The 26,401-nt window shown below is 40.6% G+C and overlaps 2 protein-coding genes across 4 annotated transcripts in view; both read left to right on the top strand.

Annotated features, from left to right (window-relative positions):
• THEM4 (thioesterase superfamily member 4) overlaps nucleotides 1-16,836 on the top strand; it is a 43,120-nt gene extending 26,284 nt beyond the window's left edge. The window contains exons 3-6 of the mRNA XM_055312571.1: nucleotides 1,773-1,929; nucleotides 3,050-3,160; nucleotides 12,834-12,958; nucleotides 16,218-16,836. Coding sequence (XP_055168546.1) covers nucleotides 1,773-1,929; nucleotides 3,050-3,160; nucleotides 12,834-12,958; nucleotides 16,218-16,294 — 470 coding nt within the window. The 3' untranslated portion in view covers nucleotides 16,295-16,836. The remainder of the gene's footprint in view (nucleotides 1-1,772; nucleotides 1,930-3,049; nucleotides 3,161-12,833; nucleotides 12,959-16,217) is intronic.
• THEM5 (thioesterase superfamily member 5) overlaps nucleotides 12,842-26,401 on the top strand; it is a 35,306-nt gene continuing 21,746 nt past the window's right edge. Inside the window, exons 1-2 of one of the 3 annotated variants that reach the window (XM_055312568.1) lie at nucleotides 12,842-12,958; nucleotides 22,667-22,766. The gene's annotated coding sequence lies outside the window, so the exon portion shown is untranslated. Of the gene's footprint in view, nucleotides 12,959-18,807; nucleotides 18,899-22,666; nucleotides 22,767-26,401 lie in introns of all 3 variants that reach the window. The other 2 variants (XM_055312570.1, XM_055312569.1) reach the window with 2 other exon arrangements.

The raw sequence follows: 26,401 nt of genomic DNA, 5'->3' as shown, positions 1-26,401 counted from the left end.
TCGGATTTGCACATGAATATGAGGCCACTGAGTCTTGCTAAAGTGCAGGCTGAGCTTCAGTAGGTTGGAGGTGAGCCTGAGCCTGCATTTCTCACAAACTGATTTTACATCTTTATTTTTCTCATTTTTATAAGATAACCTTGAGGTTTTGTGTAATCTGGATCAGAAATTTTTACTTGCTTATCTACTCCTTCTAAGTAAGCAACAAATCCTTCTAATTTTTTTTTTTATCTTATCCTAAAGTTCCAGAATGTTAAAATTGGAAGGATCTCAGAGGTCATTGAGTTTTATCCCCTCGCTGTATGGATAAAGTGTGGAGGACAGAACAAGTTCTAGGCCAAGAACTTAAATTTCCCAATTCCTATGCTACTGCTCCCTTAATTTTCTCAGCAGCCATTAGAGTGCGTATCGTGTGTGCAAACACAGTGAATGCCATTTGTTGAGCATACAAACTCTAAAAGGGGGGCAGCCTGGGTGGCTCAGCGGTTTAGCGCCACCTTCGGCCCAGGGCGTGATCCTGGAGAACGCAGATTGAGTCCCGTGTCGGGCTCCCTGCATGGAGCCTGCTTCTGTCTCTGCCTGTGTCTCTGCCTTTCTCTGTCTCTCTCATGAATAAATAAATAAATAATCTTTTTTTTAAAAAAGTCTAAAAGGGTTCCTGCCCTTCAGGACGTTCATGGCCTAACTAAAAGCCATTTTCCCCACCTCTCCCAAATCTTCTTATTTCATATTTTTCCAAACTTTGTAAATATAAATTCAGTAACAAGAAAGGAAATTTCGTGTTAATGCACGGCAAATCATAATGAGCCAGGAAAGGAAGAGGAATTTGGGCAATTAAATCCTCACATAGATGTATAAGTATAAATATGCCCTCCCTTTAGAACAGTAGCTTTCCATCTTTGCTTTGAAGTGACCTGCCTTTTGATTCACAGCTCAGTAGACATGACTAGTGCACAGTTGTATAAGCAAAAAACCACATCTAAACAAGTATACTAGTTTTTGCCCAGGATATATATAAAGTATTCTGCTTCTTAATGTTAGATTACAACTCCCTAATTTGATTTCATGAACCTTATTGGTTCTAACCCTGAATTTGGGGCCTTAGAGTCCTAGTCACACAGAATATTGGACTGAACTGGACCTGATTTTGATGCAGTATGATGACTGTCTTCTGCTGAGGCTAAACTCATTTCTGCAAGGAAAACCTCCCTACTGTTACACTGCTCATTTTCTTTAAATCCCATTTAAACCGTACTTATTCTGAGAAGACTTTCTGTCTATACGTTATTTCATTTAATATACCATCAGCGTTTATATACTATATTTTCTGTTTGCCATGTGTAAGTACTTGTTTTTTATATTTATTTTTTTTTAAGATTTTATTTATTCATGAGAGAGAGAGAGGCAGACACAGGCAGAGGGAGAAACAGGCTCCATACAGGGAGCCTGATGTGGGACTCGATCCCGGGACTCCAGGATCATGCCCTGAGCTGAAGGTGGCGCTAAACCACTCAGCCACCTGGGCTGCCCTTGTTTTTTTATTTCATTTATGTTTGCTATGTCCCCAGTTAGACTGTTAAGTCTATAAGGGCAAAGAGCCTATAGTCTATTTCTGTGGGATGCTCCTAATCCCTCTAATTTTGTACCTGGTTGACATTTCAATTGGTCGTCCATAAACCTGTGGTTCTCACAAGGTACAGATGCTTAACTCTGTCATGGCTCTTTCTCATACCTGTTTTCTCATGTGCCTATCCACTTCATTTCCCTTCCAGACGCAAAACTTTTAAAAGAACAAATGTCACAGGCCCAGCTCTTTCCCAGAAGCCTTGGGGAAGGTGTGGGATTTGAATATGTGATGTTCCATAATCATGTTGAAGACAGGACAGTTTGCATATTTCAAGGAGGTCCTCACCTGCAAGGAGTACCTGGGTAAGAATGATAGCTTAGAGTATCCATACATACCCACAGAGTACAATAAAGGCATTGAAGTGGCAATGCAGATATATATTTACTGACATGGAAAGATGTTTAAAATATTAAAGCTGTGGGATAGGGCAAAAGGGTATAATTTGAGAGAGTATCAGTAACATGTTCACAGTGATTTGTCACTAGATGATGGGATGAAAGGCCTTCCAGTTTTTTTTTTTTAAGATTTTTTTTTTTTTAATTTATTTATGAGAGACACAGAGAGAGGCAGAGACATAGGCAGAGGGAGAAGCAGGCTCCCTGTAGGGAGCCCAAAGCAGGACTCAATCCCAGGACCCCGGGATCACGGCTCAACTGTGGAGCCACCCAGGCGTCCCAAGACCTTCCAATTTTTAATTTATTTTTCTTTCTATCTGCATTTCCTCCCATTTTTAAACAGTGATATATACAGCTAAGTAAAAATACGATATAGATTTCTTTTTTTTTTTTTTAAGGATTTTATTTATTTATTCATGAGAGAGACACAGAGAGGCAGAGACAGAAGCAGGCTCTATGCTGGGAGCCCGATGTGGGACTCCATCCTGGGACTCCAGGACCACTCTCTGGGCCAAAGGCAGGCGCTAAACTGCTGAGCCACCCAGGGATCCCTACGATACAGATTTCTTAAATTATATTTTAGCTTTCTCCTTGCTTGTGATCTAATTACCATTAAGTTCTGGTATATTACCAATACTAGACCATTATGCTACAAATAGAATAAAGCTGGGAACGTGAATATTACTTGAGTTCGTTGAACATGGACCAAGTGGACCTTTCATTTTTTTTTTTAATTTTTTTTAAATTTTTATTTCTTTATGATAGAGAGAGAGAGAGAGAGGCAGAGACATAGGCAGAGGGAGAAGCAGGCTCCATGCACCGGGAGCCCGATGTGGGATTCGATCCCGGGTCTCCAGGATCACGCCCTGGGCCAAAGGCAGGCGCCAAACCGCTGCGCCACCCAGGGATCCCCAAGTGGACCTTTCATAAGTAAATTATATGGAGATGTGCTTGGATAGTTTCTCTCTAGAGGCACTGTTTTTAGACCTTCTGAAAACATTTTTTCTTTCCCTGTTGTTGTAACTAGATTCCTTCACGGAGGTGCCATTGCAACCATGATTGATTCTACTCTTGGTATGTGTGCTGTTTTAACTGGGGGAATTGCCATGACCGCCAATCTCAACATCAATTTTAGAAGGTAAATTCCTGGGTATTCTGTCACGGAGTGGGCTGCCCAGTAGCAGACCCTGAGACAAAGATCTGTATGCAAATGATAAAGGAAGTGCTCCCAAAGTAAACTAGCACAGGAGTGGGAGGAGCAAAACAGGACAAAAGAGAAGGGGCCAACAAGACTGGGTTCTTTAAGTGCTGCAAAGGGCAACTCATCCTGATCATTCAAGGAGCTCTGGAATGAAATGTGTGCCTCTGAATTGTTCTTACCTTAAGCAAGGGAACTCTCTAACACATCAATCATGCAGTGAGGGCTATGTCCTGGGAACCAAAAATCCAGGCCCTTCAGGCTCTATGTGTTTGAGCAAGGTAGGCTCTAGGCAAAAATAACCCCAAAAGAGGCAGAAAAAAGATTGAAGGGGATCCGAGTCGAGCACCACTATCCAACTATATAACAAAACATAGAAGTTTTGGATAACTTCATATAGAATAAAAGGGCAGGCAGCATGATGAATTTGATATCCATCAAAAATAAAATTCCACGGGATCCCTGGGTGGCGCAGAGGTTTGGCGCCTGCCTTTGGCCCAGGGCGCGATCCTGGAGACCCGGGATCGAATCCCACGTCAGGCTCCCGGTGCATGGAGCCTGCTTCTCCCTCTGCCTGTGTCTCTGCCTCTCTCTCTGTGTGACTATCATAAATAAATAAAATAAAAAAAATAAAATTCCACAAGGTCTTAATTTTTCAGTTTAACAACTACACCCCTACAGTTAACAAAACTGTGGACACTGGCACAGCAACAGAAAGAGCATAGGGCAAAACAAAGTTTAAGAACAGTTCAATAGATGAGGTCTCCAAGTGAGGTTTTGTGGGTTATTACTTTGCACAGTGAGGGGCATTTAAATTACAAAACATCTCCATCTTATGCCCCAGTGAGTTATATGGTTCATCATGCCTCATGGATTGTGAGCTTATTTATAATTCTTAGCCAGGCATTCTACAGAAAAGGACACTTCCCCTTAGCAAATGTTACTAGTTTATTTCAGGGGCCAGCAAACATTTTTCTGTAAATATTTTACATTTTGCAGGCCATAACATCCCCAATATAACTACTCAACACTGCCATTGCAGCACAAAAGCAGCCACAGACAATACATAAACACATACCAAAAACACAAAATTATCTCAGTGATCATAAAACTAATTATTTCAGGGTGCCTGGGTGGCTCTGTTGGTTAAATGACTGACCTGTGACTTTGGCTTAGGCCATGATCTCATGGGTCATGAGATCAGGCCCTGCGTCAGGCTCTGTGCTCAGTGGGCAGTCTACTTGAAGATTCTCTCTCTCCACCCTCACTTCTGCATTTGATCACTCTCTCTCTAAAATAAATAAACCTTTTTAAAATATCTTCTTATTTTACCTACACTTGCTAAAAATTTTTCATTCTGGGCTTGATTAATTTCTCCAGGATGCCAGTGTTTATATTTCCTGAGGCTAGTATATTTGTTTTTTACAGCCTCATTAGGTGTCCAGTACTTGTGTCAGACCCTAAAAGAACTGTCACAGGTCAGCCAAATTTGTAGGTTCTTGGCAGTGATCTAGAGATTGTTAATGGATAGGATTTTTCCTTTGAAGGTTATTGGAACACATGCCTTACCTAGTTCATAAAGCCAAGCCCCTATTGGAGTCAGGATTTCCTTACCATGTGAGAGGGACTTTCCAGACCTTTCTTCTAACCTAGCACTTCCCCTTTTTTAGTATCCAAGTCCATTGTGTCCTAGTTGTATATTTTCTGCTTTGGTTTACCACGTACCTACAATTAAATGTATCTCATGTAATTGGCAGAGATTCCATCTCCTAAGAGACAAGGACTAATTAGTCTATAGTTTTCTTTCAGAAATACTCAGCTGGGGATCCCTGGGTGGCGCAGCGGTTTGGCGCCTGCCTTTGGCCCAGGGCACGATCCTGGAGACCCAGGATCGAATCCCACGTCGGGCTCCCGGTGCATGGAGCCTGCTTCTCCCTCGGCCTGTGTCTCTGCCTCTCTCTTTCTCTCTGTGTGATTATCATAAATAAAAAATAATAATAAAAAAAATTAAAAAAAATACTCAGCTGCGCAAGCTGAGTACATAGCTGGTTTTCTTCTATAACCAGTCCTCTCTGTTAAGGGTACAATTCCTGCATTTTCTGGAATTGTTTGGCCTCTTGCCAGTTCTCTGCCTCTGGGGCAGGGAAGAGGTTTAGTGAGGGTTCTTAAGGAGATTGTGCCGGACTTACAAACCCCTAAATGGCATTTGTCTGTGGGTATAAATCCCCCAAATGTGCACAGATGTTATTTTCACCTGTCAGGTCACTCACACCTCACACACTTTGTGGCGATGCTGAGGGCTGTGCAAGTCTTTGCCTACCCTCAGTTCATGCAGGCTCTCAAAGCACCTTCAACTAACATGTGGAAGATTCCTTGCTGAATGTAGGTATCCTTTAGAGATCTCACCTTATGGCTCAGAAAACTACTGGACTGTTTATGCCATGAGGATATAAACATAATTCTTTCAAAGCAGCCTCCCCAACCTGACCTACACATTCCTTACTCTGTGTCTAGCATGTCCTTTCACAGAGATAAATACTGTGAGACAGATACATACTTTATAGAAGAAACACTTGTTTGCAGTGTGCTCTATATGTGAACTGCTTAAAAAAATTAAACTTACCCTATATCATAGCCATCCTTATTTTTGAATCATAGCTATAGTTTTATGATTCTTGTGTTAATTTTTCTCTTTTTTAAGAATCATTAGGGACTCCTGGCTTTCCATAAAGTAGTTAACTATCATTATCACCCTCTTTTCTATGCTTAAATTGCATTTGGCCTGTTAGGAATCTCTTTAGACTGGCACCTGTCCTTTCAGTTTTTTTTTTTTGTTTGTTTATTTATTCATAGAAATGCAGAGAGAGAGGCAGAGACACAGGCAGAGGGAGAAGCAGTCTCCATACAGAGAGCCTGACATGGGACTGGATCCAGGGTCTCCAGGATCATGCCCCGGGGTGCAGGCGGCGCTAAACCGCTGCGCCACCAGGGCTGCCCTGTCCTTTCAATCTTATCCAGATGTATTTTTAAGTATTTTTGTCTCCAGAGAGACAGTATAATATATGGTTAAGAGGACAGACTTTGGAGAAGGTTCAAATGCCTGTTTTGCCACTTACTAGCTGTATGACCTTGGACAAGTTACTCAACCTCTCTGTGCTTGAATTTCCTTGTCTTTAAAAAGATGATAATATATCTACCATATAGGGTTGTTATGAGCTGTAAATGAATGAATGCATGTAAAGCACCTGGGATGCTCTCTGGCCACATAACAAATACTCAGTGAGTGTTGGCTGTTTATTATTATTATCGTTAATGTTGCTATTATCATTACTTTTATTTTAGCAACAACGAGGCATATCTGTGCCAAGACATTAGATCCCTGATTTCTTTTTAGTGGAGAAGAATAGTGCAAAAGACTAGTAGGAAAATATTGGATGTGGTCTCATGGTGAGCAGGATGACCTTGCTGCTGGCCTATTTCTCTGTCATAATTGGGAAGTTTTTAACACTTAATAAGGTTATGAGTCCACAGTGGTATATTAGATTTAATGGGCTTTGTGCCTTATATTTTTAAAATTTTTTTTGAGTAGTGCGAAATATATTCATATTATTGTGAAACTAATCTTCAGAACTTTTTTATCTTGCAGAACTGAAACTCTATACCCATTAAACAGTAACTCCCTATTTTCCTGTCCCCACTAACCCTGGCAACCACCATTCTACTTTTTGTTTCTATGAATTTGATTATTCCAGTTACCTCATATAAGAGACTCATATGATATTTCTTTTTTTGTGACTAGCTCACTTCACAGGATGTCCTCAACGTTCATCCATGTTGTAGCATGTGACAGAACTTTTTTTTTTTTTTTAATTTTTATTTATTTATGATAGTCACAGAGAGAGAGAGAGAGAGAGAGAGGCAGAGACACAGGCAGAGGGAGAAGCAGGCTCCATGCAGGGAGCCCGATGTGGGATTCGATCCCGGGTCTCCAGGATCGCGCCCTGGGCCAAAGGCAGGCGCCAAACCGCTGCGCCACCCAGGGATCCCAGTGACAGAACTTTTTATCTTCTTTTTTTCTTAAAGATTGATTTAAGAGAGCAAGAGAGCAAGTAGGGCAGAGGGAGAGGAAGAGGATCTCAAGCAGACAGCCCACTGAGCACAGAGCCCAATGCAGGGCTTGATCTCACAACCCTGAGATCATGACCTGAGCTGAAATCAGGAGTTGGAGACTTAACTGACTGAGCCACCCAGATGCTCCAGAATTTTTTTTCTTTAAGGCTGAATAATCCATTGTATGTATATGCTACATTTTGTTTGTCCATAAATCCATCAGTGGTTATTTAGGGTATTTCTACTGCTTAGCTATTACAAATAATGGTTTTATGAACCTGAATATGCAAATATCTCAATGAAATCTTGCTTTCAGTTCTTTTGGATAAGTACCAAAGAGTGGAATTGCTGGATTACATGGTAGTTTTATTTTTAATTTTTTGAGGAACCACTATATTGTTTTCCATAGCAGCTATAGCATTTTACATTCCTATCAACAGCACATCTTTTTGCTAACACACGTTATTTTGGATTTTTTATTTTCATTTTTGTTGCATAGTATCCATCCTAATGGTATAAGGTGATAGATATCATTGTGCTTTGATTTGCAGTTTTTTAAATATTTTATTATTATATTTTTATTATTTGAGAGCGAGTAGAGCAAGAGAGAGAGAGCATTGGAGGGGGAGCAAAAGGAGAGGGAAAAGCAGACTTCCCAGCCCCCAGTGTGGGGTTCAGTCCAGGACCCTGGGATCACTACCTGAGCCAAAGGCAGACAGCCAACTGAGCCACCCAGGTGCCCCTGATTTGCATTTTGTTAAGTGATTAGTGTTATTGAGCATCTTTTCATATGCTTGGTGGGTATTTGTATATTATCTTTAGAGAAATATCCATTCAAGTCCTTTGCTCATTTCTTAATTGGATTTTTTCATTTTTTTGCTCTTGAGTTATAGAATTTCTTTATATATTCTGGGTATTAACCCCTTACCAGGTACATGATTTGCAAATATTTTCTCTCATTTCATATGAAGGTTGCTTTTTTCACTCTGTTGATTGTGTGCTTTGATGCACAGAAGTTTTTAAGTTTAAGTAATCCCTTTGGTCTGTATTTTCTTCTTTTGCTTGTGCCTTTGGTGCCCTATCCAAGAATTCATTGCCAGACCCAATGCATAAAGTTTTTCACTGATGTTTTCTTCTCAGTTTTCTGGTTTTTAATGCATTTTCAGTTGTTGAATATGTTGTAAGGTAAAGGTCCAACTTTATTCTTTTGCATATAGATATTCAGTTTCCCCAGCACCATTTGTTGAAAGGACTGTCCTTTCCCCATTGAGTGGTCTTAATATTTATAGTGAAAATCATTTGACCAATATGAGAGGGTTTATTTCTGGGCTCTCTGTTCTACTTCACTGGTTTCTGTGTCTGTCTTTATGCCAGTACACCACTGTTTTGATTATTGTAGCTTTGTGTAATATGTTTTGAAATCAGGAAGTTTGAGATTTCCAGCTTTTTATTTATTTTTTCCTTTTTTTTTTAAGATTTTTATTTATTTATTCATAGACACAGAGAGAGAGAGGCAGAGACACAGGCAGAGGGAGAAGCAGGCTCCATGCAGGGAGCCCGATGTGGGACTCGATCCCGGGTCCCCAGGATCACACCCCAGGCTGCAGGCAGCGCCAAACCGCTGCACCACCAGGGCTGCCCTATTTATTTTTTCCTAAGACTAGTGTTGGTTATTCAAGATTCCTTGAAACTCCTATCAATTTTAGGGCGGATTTTTCTATTTCTGCAAAAACTTATCCCATTGAGATTTTCCAGGATTGCATTGAATCCATGAATTGTTCTGCATAGTATTGACATCTTAACAGTATTTTCTTATAGTCCATGAACACGGGACATTTTTCCATTTATTTGTATCTTTTTTATTTATTTATTTTTTAAATATTTCATTTATTTATTCATGAGAGACAGAGAGAGAGGCAGAGGCATAGGCAGAGGGAGAAGCAAGCACCCTGCGGGGAGCCGAATGCAGGACTCAATTCGAGGACCCCGGATCACGGCTTGAGCCAAAGGCAGATGCTCAACCACTGAGCCACCCAGGTGCTTCTATTTGTACCTTCTTTAATTTATTTTAGTAGAAATTTTTTGCCTCCTTGGTCATGTTTATTCCTAAATATTTTATATGTTTATGTTATCTTAAATGTAATCATATTTGTAATTTTCTTTTCCAGTTGCTCATTGTTAACATAAAAAATGCAGTTGTTGAATAGAAGTGGCAAAAGTAGTCATCATTGTTTTGTTCCTGATCTTGGTGGAAAAGCTTTCCATCTTTCTCCATTGAATATGTTAGCTGAGGGCTTTTCTTATATGGCTTTTATTATGTTGAGATAGTTTCTTTTTATTCCTAATTGTATTTGAGACTTTTAATTCCTCACCCAAACTGTCATCATACCTTCTTTTATATAATCCTATGTCTCACCAACCACCTTTCTGTATCATTGGAATGAATCAAATGAAAGTTAGGATAAATTTGTCAAAATCTACTAAAAAAATGTGATTTTGATAGCAGTTAAATTAACTTAGAGATTAACTTGGGGAAAATTGTCATCTTTACATATAGTCAATGTTTTATACTATTTATACTGTAAAATTAGATCCTAGAAATGGCTTTTCAACATGATAAAGAATATATTAAAATTTAAGTTTTTGTTTTTTGTTTTTAAGATTTTATTTATTCATGAGAAACACAGAGAGAGAGGCAGAGACACAGGCAGAAGGAGAAGCAGGCTCCATCAGGCAAGGAGCCTGATGCGGGACTCGATCCTGGGACTCTCAGATCACTACCTGAGCCGAAGGCAGATGCTCAACCACTGAGCCACTCAGGCACACCAAAATTTAAGTTTTTAATCTTTCCATGTTCATGGTTTTTTAAAATATTTTTTATTCAAATAAAATTGAAGAATACAGTACAACCTCCCTTCTCAATTAAAAAAAAAAAGTACATTTAAAAACAAAGCACAGTATTAGGATTACAATTTAGATTAGCCAAGTATGTGTGCCTTGAGCACCTGCTCCCTGCTAGGCCCTATGCTTAGTCCTTGTCCCATCCAACAAACTATCCACGTAAGTCATTCTATTGCTGTTCACTTGTTACCCACAGTTAGAAAACTTAGTAAAAACAAGTTTTCCATGAAATCACATGGATAGAGAGACTATAGTCAGGATCAAAACTGAAGTCTTTTGACTCTTGTTTGATATTCCTCTCTACAATACACAGCTTTAATTCTCTTCTATTAATTGATGATTAAAGACCAGAATAAAGCTTTGGGCGATGTAAGTACAGTTGATCCTTGAACAACACAGGTTTAAACTGCATGAGTCAACTTTATACTTGGACTTTTTTCCATTAAACATAGTAAGTTTAATTGTAAGTTTATTTTCTCTTATGAGTTTCTTTTTTTTTTTTTTAAGATTTTATTCATGAGATGCAGAGACACAGAAGGAGAATCAGGCTCCCTGCAGGAAGCCCGATGTGGGACTTGATCCCAGGAACCCAGGATCACCCCCTTAGCCGAAGGCAGACACTCAATCACTGAACCACCTAGGCGTCCCTCTTCCTTAGGATTTTCTTAACATTCTCTTCTCTGGCTTATTTTATCATAAGAATACAGTATATAATACATAGAACTTATAAAATATGGGTTAATTGCTTATATTATCAATAAGGATTCTGGTCAACAGTAGACTATTAGTAGTTACATTTTGGGACAGTTAAAAATTATACATGAATTTTTGACTGTGCAGGAGTCAGTGCCCCTACCTCCCACATTGTTTAAGGGTCAGCAGTAGTTTAGAATTTAATACTGACCAAGCTTTATATTTTGTATTTAGGTGTTAGATTCATAATAATAATAGTAATAATAATAATAAATTTAAGTCAGTCCATTGATGGCCCTCAGGGGGGCTAGAGATAAGAACCTAGGATTAAATTTAATTGAAGATAAATTACAGTGTCAATCATGAGATGTCTTTGTCCACACTCCTAAGAAGCAAGACTGCCTCTTACTCAGGTCAGATACTTTCCTAACACCTGATTCAAATGTCATACTTCGTGTTTAACATATTAAGATACAAAGACAAAGCAGCTACTGATTAGTAGTAGCTAGCCAGCTGTGAAGAATCGATAGCTCAGCATTTTTGCAACTTATTCGTGGCATATTAATTGGGAAGCCCTGGATTAGACTTCTGCTAGCAACATAGAAATTCTGAAGGACATTTTTCCTTTAGAGTCATAGATCTGTGCCAAATACACAAAGATAAAATACACATGAGGAAGTAAACAACCATAAGTGAGAATCAGCAGAAAGAATAAATAATAGATTTAGAGACTTAAGATATCATGATAATCAGATACACAGTATAAAAGATGATATAAAGAGATGTTTAAAGAAAAAAAAGCAAAGCTCGATTGTTCCATCATGAAGTTCAGGAAAAGCTAATGGGAGAGAAACTCGGCAGAGGGAATCACTGTGATGACTCCTTCCACCTGGAGTAGTCCTGTACATGGTGGCACTGCAGGAGCACAGAATACATCTGCTCCACATTATGTTTCTGCCAAATAAAATTTCACCTTTGAAAAGGTACTTTTTCATCGTGGCACCCTGTCTCCAGGATTCCCTAAGAGTAACTATAGCCATTGGTCACATGTAGCTATTTAAATTTAAATTTAAATTCATTGGGATCCCTGGGTGGCGCAGCGGTTTAGCGCCTGCCTTTGGCCCAGGGTGCGATCCTGGAGACCCGGGATCGAGTCCCATGTCAGGCTCCCGGTGCATGGAGCCTGCTTCTCCCTCTGCTTGTGTCTCTGCCTCTCTCTCTCTCTCTGTGTGTGTGTGTGACTATCATAAAAAAATAAAATAAAATAAATTTAAATTCATTAAAATTAAATAAATTTTAAGGTTACATTTTTCATTCACAGCAGCCACATTTTGGGTATTCATTGTAAGGGAGCTCCTGTATTGGACAGCTCAGAGGTGAAACATGCCTATCTCCATGGAAAGGTCTCTTGGACAGCCCTTGCTTAGTACATTAAGCCATTGCCTGCAGTTTGTTGTCATTGGATGCCTTTTTAGTGATGGTCACCCTAAAAGGGATAGGGTGAGAAATTTTTGTTATGTTAGAAAATGAGAGAGCTGATGGGACCATCCCATGGTCTTGTTTTCATTTCTTTAAATGATCCCAGCATCCTTCAGACCTTGCGCTGGGTCTTCAGATGGGACAGCCTATGCCATCGCAAATCTGAAACCCAAGTGGTCTCTTTGAAGTCAGCCCCGAGACAGCTTGGACCAGGTGCCCACTTGCTACCTGAAATCAGAGGCACTCAGGAGGAAGGGGGTGTGCATGGCCACTGGGTTCAGCCCAGGAAAAAGGGTGTTTTATCTGAGACAGTTTTACTAACACACACACCAGCTCTTAGAGTTTCTACCCCTTCACGAGCACTTGATCATCTCAATGTTACATAAATTTAGTAAAAACTAATTTTGTCTCCTTTTTGTTTCTTCTGCAGGCCTATCCCTCTTTGTTCTGTTGTTGTGATAAATTGCCAGCTTGATAGAGTTGAAGGAAGGAAGTTGTTTGTTTCCTGTAATATCCGAAGCATGGATGAGAAGACCCTGTACTCAGAGGCAACAAGTAAGGAATTGCCACTGCCTCATTATGTAGTTTGCCTTAATTTGCTTTGGACTTTCTTGGGTTTTGTGTTTGGGGGCTTAGGAGTTGTCAGATTTTGGGTTTGTTTTTGTTTTGATTTGGTTTTATCACCCACAAATGCCCAGAAATTCTCAGTTCTCTCTCATGCAAAAAATAAGTTAAAGGTATTCTTAAGCATTACTGGTAGAGAGGCACTTGCCAAAATCTATTAAAACTACAAACTTGTGTGCTCATTTTCACCCATTTCCTGGACTTTATCCTACAGATGTACTAAACTGTAAAATTACAGTGTATAAGTTGCTCTACTGTCACAGTAATTGTGTTAATTTATACATAAACGTAAAGTTATTTGGAATAGCAGAAGATTGGCAAAACAGAGATACCATCAATAGGAGGCTGGTTGAAGAACCATATTGTGTGTGGCATAAAAAAATTTTGTGGAATATTATGGTGCCATTAATAATAAGGAAATTCTTTATGGGGCTATTTCATTAGTATATATTGAATGAAAACACAAGGTGCAGGACTGTGAATGTAGTATGCTGTCATTAGTGTAGAAACTGTAGAGAGATCTTTTGCATTCTCTTCCTTTTTCTTCCTCTTTCCATTTTACCCCTTCCCTCCTTCTCGAAAAATGTATTCCAAAAGCCATTAGGTAGAGTGAGCATGGTAGGCTTGGGATTGATCTGGGGCCACAGCGAGCTGTGAGCCCTAGTGGAGTGAAGAGGATGTCCACATGAGCAAGTGGCCCAGCACAGGGCGGCAGAGCCCAAGTAGGGGAAAGTATGGCTTCCTATTGGTGTCAAAGCCCATGGGGAACGCAGTGACATCTACACAGGCTGACAGCTGAGAGGGGAGCCAGGTTCCTGTCAGAGAGGGGATTTCCAGATATGAAAGAGTAAAAACTAGAATGCACCCTGTAGTGTTGGGTTGGAATTGGAGATCTCAGACATGAGTGTTTGCCTAGTCTTTTGCTCTTAGAAATAACATCATGAGTGACTTAATATATTGTCATCTTATACAAATTTTGGCGAGTTAATCTCCAGTGGTTCCAGAGGAAACCATTCTTCTTTGTACTAGTCTTACAGTTTTTCTGTCAGGATGACATTTCAAAATAAAAAATAACAGGGAAGGGAAAATACCTGTATATTTTGTGTATATTTGTGTTGCATAGACCTTCCAGAATGCTACACAAACATTTATTTCCTCTAGGAAGAGGACCAGAAGGTGGAGGGAGTGCACCTTGTGATGTGATTATATCAGTGGATTACTAGGACCGGAGCTAGGTTTTGCTTGCACAATTTAAGAAATTTAAGAAATTTAAGAAAAAGAATGCAAACTTGTGTATAAATATGAGTTTTTGTTTAAAACGAGGAAAGAAACCACAACATGCTGCTGCTGCTGTCTGGAAGACACGGTCCCTTCCCTCTGGACTCTGCAGGCAGTTTACCAGAAGTGCTTCCAGATTGCATCCCTGAGTACCCGCAGCCCCCTGCTCTGACAGGAAAGAGCCCTTGAAGCCTTACATTCCGTGCTTCAGATTTAGATGAGTTAATTTAGATATCCAGGGTTTTTTTGTTGGTTTCTGTTCTGTATTGTTTTAATGGACCTCAGGTGCCCAGTTTGGGTTAATCAGAATCTTTGAGTTAGGACACACAGGCATCATCGGTGCATGAAACAGCCATCTTTTATCTATTCATTCACTAATGTATTTGTTTTTTTAATTTAATAAACACCCTGAAACCTACCATCAGCCAAGAACCAGAATCTTAGTATCATACCCCTACCTAATTATTTTCCCATCTCATCTTCCTGCTTTCCTCCTGAGGTTTCTGAAGTGTCATTACCATACAGTGTTATATTTGCTTATACCTTATTTTTTATTTTAGTGAATTTTATCAAGGATATTTGTGTGTACCTCAGGAGTGTATAGTTTAGTTGTCTGTTCTGAACTTTGTAAAAAAAAAAAAGTCCTGCTATATGTACTTGTCTGAGGGTTGGTTTTCTTTTCATTCAGCTTATGTTACTGACATTCACTCTGTTGTTGTCTTGTAGTTTCCTCATTGCTCCTGCTTAATGATAGTCCACTATGTGACTATATCATGGTGGATTTATCTTCTCTTCTGATCGTGGACCTTGGACTCTTTTTCATTTTTTTTCTTTTGTTAGAGACAGAGTAGGGGGGATAGAGAATCTTAAGCAGGCTCCACCTAGCAGGGAGTCTGATATGGGGCTGTATCTCACAACCTGAGATCATGAGCTGAGCCAAAATTGAGTTTTGGTCACCTAACTGAGCCACCCAGGTGCCTCTGTGGACCTCAGACTCTCTTATGAATGAGCTTCTATGAGCATTCTGGTGTTGTACATGGGCAAGAGCTTGGCGCATAGTTAAATGTTGAGTGTTAAGCTTCACAGGGAAACACCAGACTTGTTTTCTAAAGCTGTTACCGAATTACACTCCCACCAGCAATAGGAGATTCTGTTGATCTATCTTCTTTAGCAATTGTTAAAGTCAGCCTTCTGGGTTTTTGCCAATCAGGTGGTTATAAAATGCTATCTTTGTGTGATTTTGACTTGCATCACATGATGAGCATCTCATCATATATTTTTTCACCATGTTTGTTTCCCATTCTGTGAAATTCCTGTTCAACTTCTTTATCATTTTTTTCCCTTTATCTTGTCTTTCTTTCTTTGTCTTTTTAACTGACTTATGGGAGTTCTTTCTGTATTTTAAATTAAGCTAATGTCTTTAAATTATTTTTCCTTTATCGTTAATGCTTTTTGTGTCCTCCTCACCCCCCACCAAGTATCAGCTGTTTACAGAAATGATGGATGAAAGAAGCAGGAATAAGATCCTGAATAATTTGAATCCATAGTCAATTTTAAAACTTCATTCCAGGCTTTGGTTTATGCAACCTATCTCCCTAACACTTTCAGTATCAAGGTTCCATGTGGCTTAGTTGTAATTTCACCTTTCCCTTTCCTAACTATCTTTAATGGAAGTGGTAATGAACCATTAAATGACCAAGTGGGAGAGGACTGAGTTCCCAGAGGCACTATGGTGTTGTGATAGTCAAAAGCTGATTTTTAATTTGACTGAGAAATGAGAGTAGGCCCATAGATCGAAGGTACAAATATGAATCAAAATCCCTTTCCTTTTATATACTTTTCTACTCAGAGAAGTCCTATCTGACTACAGTCAGCTGACTTAAAATCACCTTCTATTATTTTGTTTGTTTAGGCACATTTGTAAAACTGGATCCTAAAAAAAAAATTGACATAAGAGCTTCTGGTGCATTCTACACCAATCTGCAATAGGCTCACCTTCCCTCCAGAAGAATCTGTTATCCCTGATCCTGCTCTCCTGACCTGCTTTTGAGGCCCCTAGAGGGTGAAGCCACTGATCTTCCTGGACAAATCTTCCGGAATACAACCCCAGGGGCTCTGTTTCCACTTCTACACTTTTTGACATGAAAGGGCTCCCTGTGATAGCATCAGCAATCCTTTGTGTCTCTTTAGGAGAAGTCTCTGGTGCTCCTAAATTTGAATGGGCTCCTTAAGGTTGCACAAGCATGATGTCTGCCCCATTGCCGACTGAAGAAAAAATTCATATCGAAACTCTTACCACAAACCTGACAATGCCAGAAAACCAGAGGGAGGAGTGTGTATTTGTGTGTGTGTGTGTGTGTGTGTGTGTGTGTGTGTGTGAGAGAGAGAGAGAGAGAGATAAATGACAAAGCTAGCTTTATTGTATCTAAACAGAATCTTTTTGGCCACAGTAGGAAGCTCACAACTAGTTCCTGTAGGAATAAATACCTCAAATCTGGATCCTACAGATTAAACAACTATACCATTTTTAACATGAGCTGTCCTATTGTGTCTTACCAATAACATAGTTTATCATCACTGGAAGGAGCCTGTATTTACTTCCTAGGTACCTTCATCCTTTCAGGCTGCTATAACAAAATACCATAGACTTGGGTAGCTTATATACAACAGAAATTACTGTTTACAGCTCTCAAGCCTAGAAAGTCCAGGATCAAGACATCAGCACAGTCACCTTCTGGTGAGGGCTAGCTTACTGGCTCATAGGTAACACCTTCTCACTGTCTCCTCACATGGTATACAAGGGACTAGAGATTTCTCTAGAGCCTCTTTTAATAGGGCACTAGTGCCATTCATGAGGGTTCCACTTTGTTACTTACATATTTCTTTACAGCTCATCTACTAATATCATCACATTGGGCATTAGGATTTCAACATATAAAGTCGGGTGGAAAAAAATAAATAAATAAATAAATAGAAAGAAAAGAAAGAAAAGAAAGAAAGAAAGAAAGAAAGAAAGAAAGAAAGAAAGAAAAGAAAAGAAAAGAAAAGAAAAGGAAAGAAGGAAGGAAAAAGTCGGGTGGGGTATAAACATTTGGACCATAACGTTAGTAATGTGGCCCAGTACCACATACTGGGTGATTTCAAACAAGATCTGGGACACCTGGGTGGCTCAGTGGTTGAACGTCTGCCTTTGGCTCAGGACATGATCCCAGAGTCCTGGGATCAAGTCCCTCATTGGGCTCCCAGCGGGGAGCCTGCTTCTCCCTCTACCTGTGTCTTTGCCTCTCTCTATGTTTATCATGAATAAGTAAATAAAATCTTAAAACAACAATAAACATCTCATTGCCTCACAGTTCTGGGAACCAGAAATCCAAAATCAAGGTTTCTACAAGGCCAAGCTCCGTCTCAAGGCTTGAAAGAAGGAACTGCTCAAGCCTCTCTCCTAGCTGCTGGTAGCCTTAACCATTCCTTGGTTTGTAGATGCATCACTCCTGCCACCACATCATGATCTTGCCTCTGGCAAAATGTCCCCTTTTTGTAAGGACACCAGTCATTGGTAGGGCCCACACTAATGACATCACTTTAACTTAATTACCTCTAAAGACCTTATTTCTGGGGCATCTGGGTTGCTCAGTCAGTTAAGCATCTAAATCTTGGTCTCAGGTCTTGATCTCAAGGTTGTGAGTTCAAGCCCACATTGGGCTCCACATGTGGAGCCTACTTAAAAAAAATTTTTTTTTCATAAGCTCACATTATGCGGTAGTGGGGATTAGGATTTAGGCCTTTTGGGAGGACACAGTTCAACCCATAATAGAACCCTAAACAATATGGAAGATGAAAAAATGAATTGGGAGACTAACATTCTAGGAAACATTCTGCTTCTAATAGATTGAATAAAATCTGCAGACAATAGTCTGGGCTTCAATTTCTTGCCTTTCCCCTTATTAAGAGTTTGGGTTGAACTGTATGAAATTGCCATTTTCAAAGGTCAAATATTGGCAATTTCCTATGGCTCAACCTAATAACTTATGGATAAGCTTGTGGTACCCTACGCAGTTATCCTTGCACAGTTAAAAGATCAGCTGGACTCCTTCACTCCCAGAGCTGGCTGACCCTGGGATGGCCAAGCTCCAAGAAGACTCCTATCCCTAACCCACCTGCACTTCCCGAGCTGCTTTCAAGAAAGGCCCCAGCAGAGTCAGGGTCACAGCAGTGAGGAGGCTAGCAGTTCCTCTCCCTTGAAATCCTTGGGGAGGTGCTTGGCCCACAGCTCTACAGTTTGCATGTCTGGAAATAGCCACCCTTTCTTCCTAGTCTTCCATCTAATGACACTGGAGACTGGGCTTCTGTGGCAGCTCTCACAGCTTGCTTGTCATGGATAGTAGGTGTGTGTAAAAATGTGAAGCTGAAGGAATGAGCCAGCACTACTGTCTAGTTTCACTTAATTAGTAGAAAGGAGTTGAGACAGGAAGGTGCTTTCAATGTTAAATTTATCTGAACAGGCTTGCCAAACTGCTAAAGCATCCTGAGCCTTCATCCAGGCCAGAAAGAACTAACTGGAAGATGCCAAAGGACCAGTTTTTCTTCTTTCTAGTAAGTGTGTGCATACCTCCTTCCATATCCACATCTAAGGTCTTAGTTCTCACACTGGTCTGACGGTGCCCAGGCTGCACTGTGGTGAGTAGGTGTGTTGCCTGACATGGCATAAGGTCAGCTCAGTAGCTGTGAACATACGGGTTTCCCTGCTGTGCAGCAGGTTCTTCCTAAGCATACTCAAGCCTGAATTCTGGCCTTTGTCAGGTGGTATTTTGATAAGTATGTGAGATTGGCAGGAGGGAAGTGTCTTGAGGACTCCCAGCTCTACTCAGGCACTAGCTTGCTGTATAGCTGTTGCTGTGCAGGCATCACTCCACACCCATTCCCCTTCTTTACCCTGGGTACTAGGGAACAGTGTGAATGAGGATTAGGAATTGATGCAGGTCTGTGTTAACATATCTGAACTGTCAATGTAAACATAGGCAGGGAGCTTTTTGCTCCAGAAATACATTGTTGAGAGGATTTTTTTGAAAATAGAAAATAAAATTTAACTTTTCTCAAATGGGAAGGTGGAATGAAAAAAGTCAAGAAAAGCCTTCTGTATTAGGGAGCTCATGCCCTTCACGTTCTGTGTTTTACTCCCCATTTCCTTCTCGAGAACTTCAACTTCCTTCTATCCCAGGGAGTTGTGAGGCCAAGTTATTATTCTGTCCAATAAGCAACCATCATGGAACTCTAGACAGATATCTCTTTCAAGCCAACTATATAGTGTTCTCTATAGTAAACCCAAGAAAATCTCAAGTTTAAATCACTAAAGTAAGTCATGGATTTTATGTCTCAGGAAGATTTTAAATTTCTTCTGATAATATTCTTTATCTGGTACTGATCAGCTCAGAATTACAGAATTAGCTTCTTTCTCATCTTAGTTATGGACTTCAAGTTAAGTGAACTGCAGACAGATGACACAAGAAGAAGAAAAACTGGACCAATATCCTTTATGAATATAGGTGTAAAAATTTATAAGACACTAAATCCAACAGCACATTTAAAAGATTAAAGTGGGATTTATCACAAATACAAGGGATAGTTCAAAAGAAAATCAATGTAATACACCACGTTAATAAACAAAGGAATAAAACCACATGATCAATTGATACAGAAAAGACATTTGACAAAATGTAGTACCCTATCACAAACACTCAAAACTAGGAATACTTCCATAACATAATAAAGAGCATCAATGAAAAACTGACAGCTAGCATCCTCTATGGGAAAAGGTTGAACACTTGCTGAGATCAAGGAATCCTTGCTAAGGATTCGTAAGTTCACTACTGCTAATCAACGTAGGCTTGAAGTCCTGGCAGAGCATTTGAGCAACAAGAAGAAAAGACCCCCAAATCGGAAAGAAGTAAAGTTATTTGCAGAACACAATTCTACATATAGAATATTCCAAGGAATCCACTGAAAAATTCTAGAGCTAATAAGTGAATTTGGCAAAGTTGTAGGAAACAAGACTTCCATAAAAAGAACTTTTGTCTATTGAAAGACATTATCAGGAAAGTGAAAAGATGACCTACAGAATGGGAGAAAGTATATGCAAATCATTTATGTGTTAAGGGTTTAGTATCCAGAATGTATAAAGAATTCTTACAACTTTTTTTAAGAAAATATTTATTTATTCATGAGAGACACAAAGAGAGAGAGACATAGGCAGAGGGAGAAGCAGGCTCCCCACTGAGCAGGGAGCTTGATGTGGGATTCGAACCCAGGACCCTGGGATCATGACCTGAGCAGAAGGTAGACACTCAACCACTGAGCCACCTAGGTGCCCCAAGAATTCTTACAACTTAGCAACAACAAACAACCCAATTTTTTAAAGATCTTATTTATTTGGCAGAGAGCACAAGCAAGGGGAGAGAGAGAGAAACAGGCTACAGAAGGCAGACGCTTACCTGACTGAGCCACCCAGGCACTCAGACAACCCAATTTAAAAATGAGCAAGGGTGGGGGATGCCTGGGTGGCTCAGTCGGGTAAGCATCTGACTCTTGATTTCAGCTCAGGTCATGATCTCAGGGTCATGGGACTGAGCCCTGCACTGTGCTACACACTCTGTGAGGAGTCTACTTAAGGATTCTCTCCCTCTCGCTCTGCTCCTCCCCCTGCTCATGCTCCAAAATAAATAAATCTTTTTAAAAAATAAAAATGAGCAAAGGATTTGAATAGATCTATCTCCAAAGAAGAGATAGAGAATGCCAATAAGTACATAAAAAGATGTTCAACATCATTGGTTATTAAGGAAGTGCTTATCAGAACCACAATGAAAAAAAAAAAGAACCACAATGAAATGCCACTTCATGTTCACTATCATGTTCACTAAGATAGAGATATGTATATAAATATAGATACTTTTTATGGAAATGACAAGTGTCAGAATGTGGAGAAGGGGAATCTTCATACATTGCTGATCATAATTATAAAATGATGAGGCTGCTATGGAAAATAGTTTGGTGGTTCCTCAGAAGGCTAAACAATTACCATATGACTGAGCAATTCTCCTAGGTATATATCCAAGAAAAATGAAAATAAGTATATCCACACAGAAGACTGTACACAGATCTTCATAGTAGCATTATTCATGATAGCCAAAAGTGGAAACAACCCAAATGTCCATTGATGGATGAGTGGATAAACAGATTGTGGTATGTTTGTGTGGTGGAATATTAGCCATAAAAAGGAATGAAATACTGATACATACTGCAACATGGATGAACCTCAAAAACATGTTAAATGAAAGAAGCTAATATGCAGAACAGGCAAATACATAGAAACAAAGTAAATTAGTGGTTGCCAGGGAACAGGGGATGAGAGAACACAGTGTGATTACTAATGGAGTGGTTTTTTGGGGTGATGAAAAAATTTTGAAACCAGAGAGAGGTGGTGGTTGTACAAATGCCCTGAGTCATACATTTAAAATAGTTAATAGTATGCTATGTGAATTTCATTTTGATTAAAACACACATGCACATATATGCACAAGGAGGTAACTGTTCACACCTACTAGGGTGGCCATATATGTTTGTGTGTATGTAAGTGAATATATATGTATGTATGTGCGTGTGTGTATTTTAAGGAAAAAAAGTGTTGACAAAGATATGGAGAAATTGTAACCCTCATATGATGTTCGTGGGGACGTAAAATGGTGAAACCACTATGGAAAGCAGTTTGGTAGTTCCTCAAAAAGCTAAACAGAATTACCACATGAACCAGCAATTGCACTTGTAAGTGTATACCCACAGGAATTCAAGAGAGTCTCACCTTCAGTTCAGGTCATGATCCTGAGGTCTTGGGATCAAGCCCTATGTCGGGCTCTCTGCCCAACAGGGAACCTGCTTCTCCCTCTCCCTCTGCCCCTTCCTGCCACTTGTGTTCTCTCTCTCTCTCTAATAAATAAAATATTTAAAAAGAGAGAGAGATAGACTCAGATACTTGTATGCCAATGTTCATTACCACATTACTCATAATGGCCAAAAGGTAGAAACACCCAAGTATCCATCAACAGATGGCTAGGTGGATGAACAAATATGGTATATACATATAAAATAATATTTTTTAGCCATAAAAGGAAGGAAATTCTGACATGGATGAACCTTGAAAACATTCTGCTAAGTGAAATAAGCCAGACTCAAAAGGATGAATATTGTGTGGTTTCACTTGTATGAAATATCTAGAATAAACAAATTCATTCAGAAAGAAGACTACAGAGGAGGGGCAAGATGGCGGAAGAGTAGGGTCCTCAAATCACCTGTCCCCACCAAATTACCTAGGTGACCTTCAAATCATCCTGAAAATCTACGAATTCGGTCTGAGATTTAAAGAGAGAACAGCTGGAACGCTACAGTGAGAAGAGTTCGCGCTTCTATCAAGGTAGGAAGACGGGGAAAAAAAAACAAAAGGCATCCAAGGGGGAGGGGCCCCGCGAGGAGCCGGTCTAAGGCCCGATGAGTGTCCCCAGGACAGGAGAGCCCCGTCCCGGAGAAGCAGGAGCTGCACCAACCTTCCCCGGGCGGAAAGAGGCCCGCAGGGAGTTAGAGCAGGACCCCAGGAGGGCGGGGATGCCCTCAGGCTCCCGGGGACACTAACAGACACCTGCGCCCCGGGGAGAGTGCCCCGAGCTCCCTAAGGGCTGCAGCGCGCACGGCGGGACCCGGAGCAGCTCGGAGGGGCTCGGGCGGCGGCTCCGCGGAGGGGGCTGTGCGGCCGGAGGGCGAATCCAACAGCGCAGGCCCCGGAGCACAGGACGCCGGGACACAGCCCAGGATCCGGCCTCCCCCGGGACAGGCAGAGGCCGGGAGGGCCCAGGACAGCAAGGACGCTCCTGCCCCGAGCTGAGCAGATCAGCGCCCCGCCCCGGAGCCTCCAGGCCCTGCGGACGTAGAGCTCCTAGTTACTGCGGGAGCTGACTCCAGGGCTCCAGAGCTGGCCGCCGCCACTGTGGTTGTTCCTCCTGGGGCCTCACGGGATAAACAGCCCCCGCTGAGCCCTGCACCAGGCAGGGGGCAGAGCAGCTCCCCCAAGTGCTAACACCTGAAAATCAGCACAGCAGGCCCCTCCCCCAGAAGACCAGCTGGACGGACCAGTTCCAGGGGAAGTCAAGGGACTTAAAGTCTACACAAACATAAGATACTCCCCCGTGGTTTTTGGTTTTTAAGGTTTTTTGTTTTGTTTTGTTTTGTTTTTTGATTTGTTTGCTTCCCCCACCCTTTTTTTCCTTTCTTTCTTTTTCTTCTCTTTTTTCTTTTTTTCTTCCTTTTTTCTTTTTTCTTTTTCTCTTTTCTTTCCTTCTTTCTCTCCTCTCTTTTTCTCCTTTTCCCAATACAACTTGTTTTTGGCCACTCTGCACTGAGCAAAATGACTAGAAGGAAAACCTCGCCTCAAAAGAAAGAATCAGGGATTCATGGGATCCCTGGGTGGCACAGCGGTTTGGCGCCTGCCTTTGGCCCAGGGCGCGATCCTGGAGACCCGGGATCGAATCCCACATCGGGCTTCCGGTGCATGGAGCCTGCTTCTCCCTCTGCCTGTGTCTCTGCCTCTCTCTTTCTCTGTGACTATCATAAATAAATAAAAATTAAAAAAAAAAAAAGAATCAGAAACAGCCCTCTCTCCCACAGAGTTACAAAATCTGGATTACGATTCAATGTCAGAAAGCCAAGTCAGACACACTATTATACAGCTACTGGTGGCTCTAGAAAAAAGCATAAAGGACTCACGAGACTTCATGACTGCAGAATTTAGATCCAATCAGGCAGAAATTAAAAATCAATTGAATGAGATGCAATCCAAACTAGAAATCCTAATGACGAGGGTTAATGAGGTGGAAGAACGAGTGAGTGACATAGAAGACAAGTTGATGGCAAAGAGGGAAACTGAGGAAAAAAGAGACAAAAGACCATGAAGATAGATTAAGGGAAATAAACGACAGCCTGAGGAAGAAAAACCTACGTTTAATTGGGGTTCCCAAGGGCACCAAAAGGGCCAGAGGGCCAGAATATGTATTTGAACAAATCATAGCTGAAAACTTTCCCAATCTGGGAAGGGAAACAGGCATTCAGATCCTGGAAATAGAGAGATCCCCCACCCCCCTAAAATCAATAAAAACCGTTCAACACCTCGACATTTAATAGTTAAGCTTGTAAATTCCAAAGATAAAGAGAAGATCCTTAAAACAGCAAGAGACAAGAAATCCCTGACTTTTATGGGGAGGAGTATCAGGGTAACAGCAGACCTCTCCACAGAGCCCTGGCAGGCCAGAATGGGCTGACAGGATATATTCAGGCTCCTAAATGAGAGAAGAACATGCAACCAAGAATACTTTATCCAGCAAGGCTCTCATTCAAAATGGAAGGAGAGATAAAGAGCTTCTAAGACAGGCAGGAACTGAAAGAATATGTGACCTCCAAACCAACTCTGCAAGAAATTTTAAGGGGGACTCTTAAAATTCCCCTTTAAGGAGAAGTTCAGTGGAACAATCCACAAAAACAAGAACTGAATAGATATCATGATGACACTAAACTCCTATCTTTCAATATTAACTCTGAACGTGAACGGGCTTAATGACCCCATCAAAAGGCACAGGGTTTCAGACTGGATAAAAAAGCAGGACCCATCTATTTGCTGTCTACAAGAGACTCATTTTAGACAGAAGGACACCTACAGCCTGAAAATAAAAGGTTGGAGAACCATTTACCACTCAAATGGTCCTCAAAAGAAAGCAGGGGTAGCCATCCTTATATCAGATAAACTAAAATTTACCCCGAAGACTGTAGTGAGAGATGAAGAGGGACACTATATCATACTTAAAGGATCTATCCAACAAGAGGACTTAACAATCCTCAATATGTATGCCCCGAACGTGGGAGCTGCCAAATATATAAATCGATTAATAACCAAAGTGAAGAAATACTTAGATAATAATACACTTATACTTGGTGACTTCAGTCTAGCTCTTTCTATACTTGATAGGTCTTGTAAGCACATCTCCAAAGAAACGAGAGCTTTAAATGATACACTGGACCAGATGGATTTCACAGATATCTACAGAACTTTACATCCAAACTCAACTGAATACACATTATTCTCAAGCGCACATGGAACTTTCTCCAGAATAGACCACATACTGGGTCACAAATCGGGTCTGAACCGATACCAAAAGATTGGGATCGTCCCCTGCATATTCTCAGACCATAATGCCTTGAAATTAGAACTAAATCACAACAAGAAGTTTGGAAGGACCTCAAACACGTGGAGGTTAAGGACCATCCTGCTAAAAGATGAAAGGGTCAACCAGGAAATTAAGGAAGAATTAAAAAGATCCATGGAAACTAATGAGAATGAAGATACAACCGTTCAAAATCTTTGGAATGCAGCAAAAGCATCCCTGATGGGGAAATACATCGCAATACAAGCATCCCTCCAAACACTGGAAAGAACTCAAATACAAAAGCTAACCTTACAGAGAAAGGAGCTAGAGAAAAAACAGCAAATAGGCCCTACACCCAGCAGAAGAAGAGAGTTAATAAAGATTCGAGCAGAACTCAACAAAATCGAGACCAGAAGAACTGTGGAACAGATCAACAGAACCAGGAGTTGGTTCTTTGAAAGAATTAATAAGATAGATAAACCATTAGCCAACCTTATTAAAAAGAAGAGAGAGAAGACTCAAATTAAGAAAATCATGAATGAGAAAGGAGAGATCACTACCAACACCAAGGAAATACAAACGATTTTAAAAGCATTATGAACAGCTATACGCCAATAAATTAGGCAATCAAAGAAATGGACGCATTCCTGGAAAGCCACAAACTACCAAAACTGGAACAGGAAGACATAGAAAAAATGAACAGGCCAATAACCAGGGAGGCAATTGAAGCAGTCATCAAAAACCTCCCAAGACACAAAAGTCCAGGGCCAGATGGCTTCCCTGGGGAATTCTATCAAACCTTTAAAGAGGAAACCATACCTATTCTACTAAAGCTGTTTGGAAAGATAGAAAGAGATGGAGT

The sequence above is a fragment of the Nyctereutes procyonoides genome, unplaced genomic scaffold (genome assembly GCF_905146905.1).
Source record: "Nyctereutes procyonoides isolate TBG_1078 unplaced genomic scaffold, NYPRO_anot_genome, whole genome shotgun sequence".
Lineage (NCBI taxonomy): Eukaryota > Metazoa > Chordata > Mammalia > Carnivora > Canidae > Nyctereutes > Nyctereutes procyonoides.
Note: the sequence above shows the minus strand (reverse complement) of the source record. Positions and strands in the feature narration are given on the sequence as shown.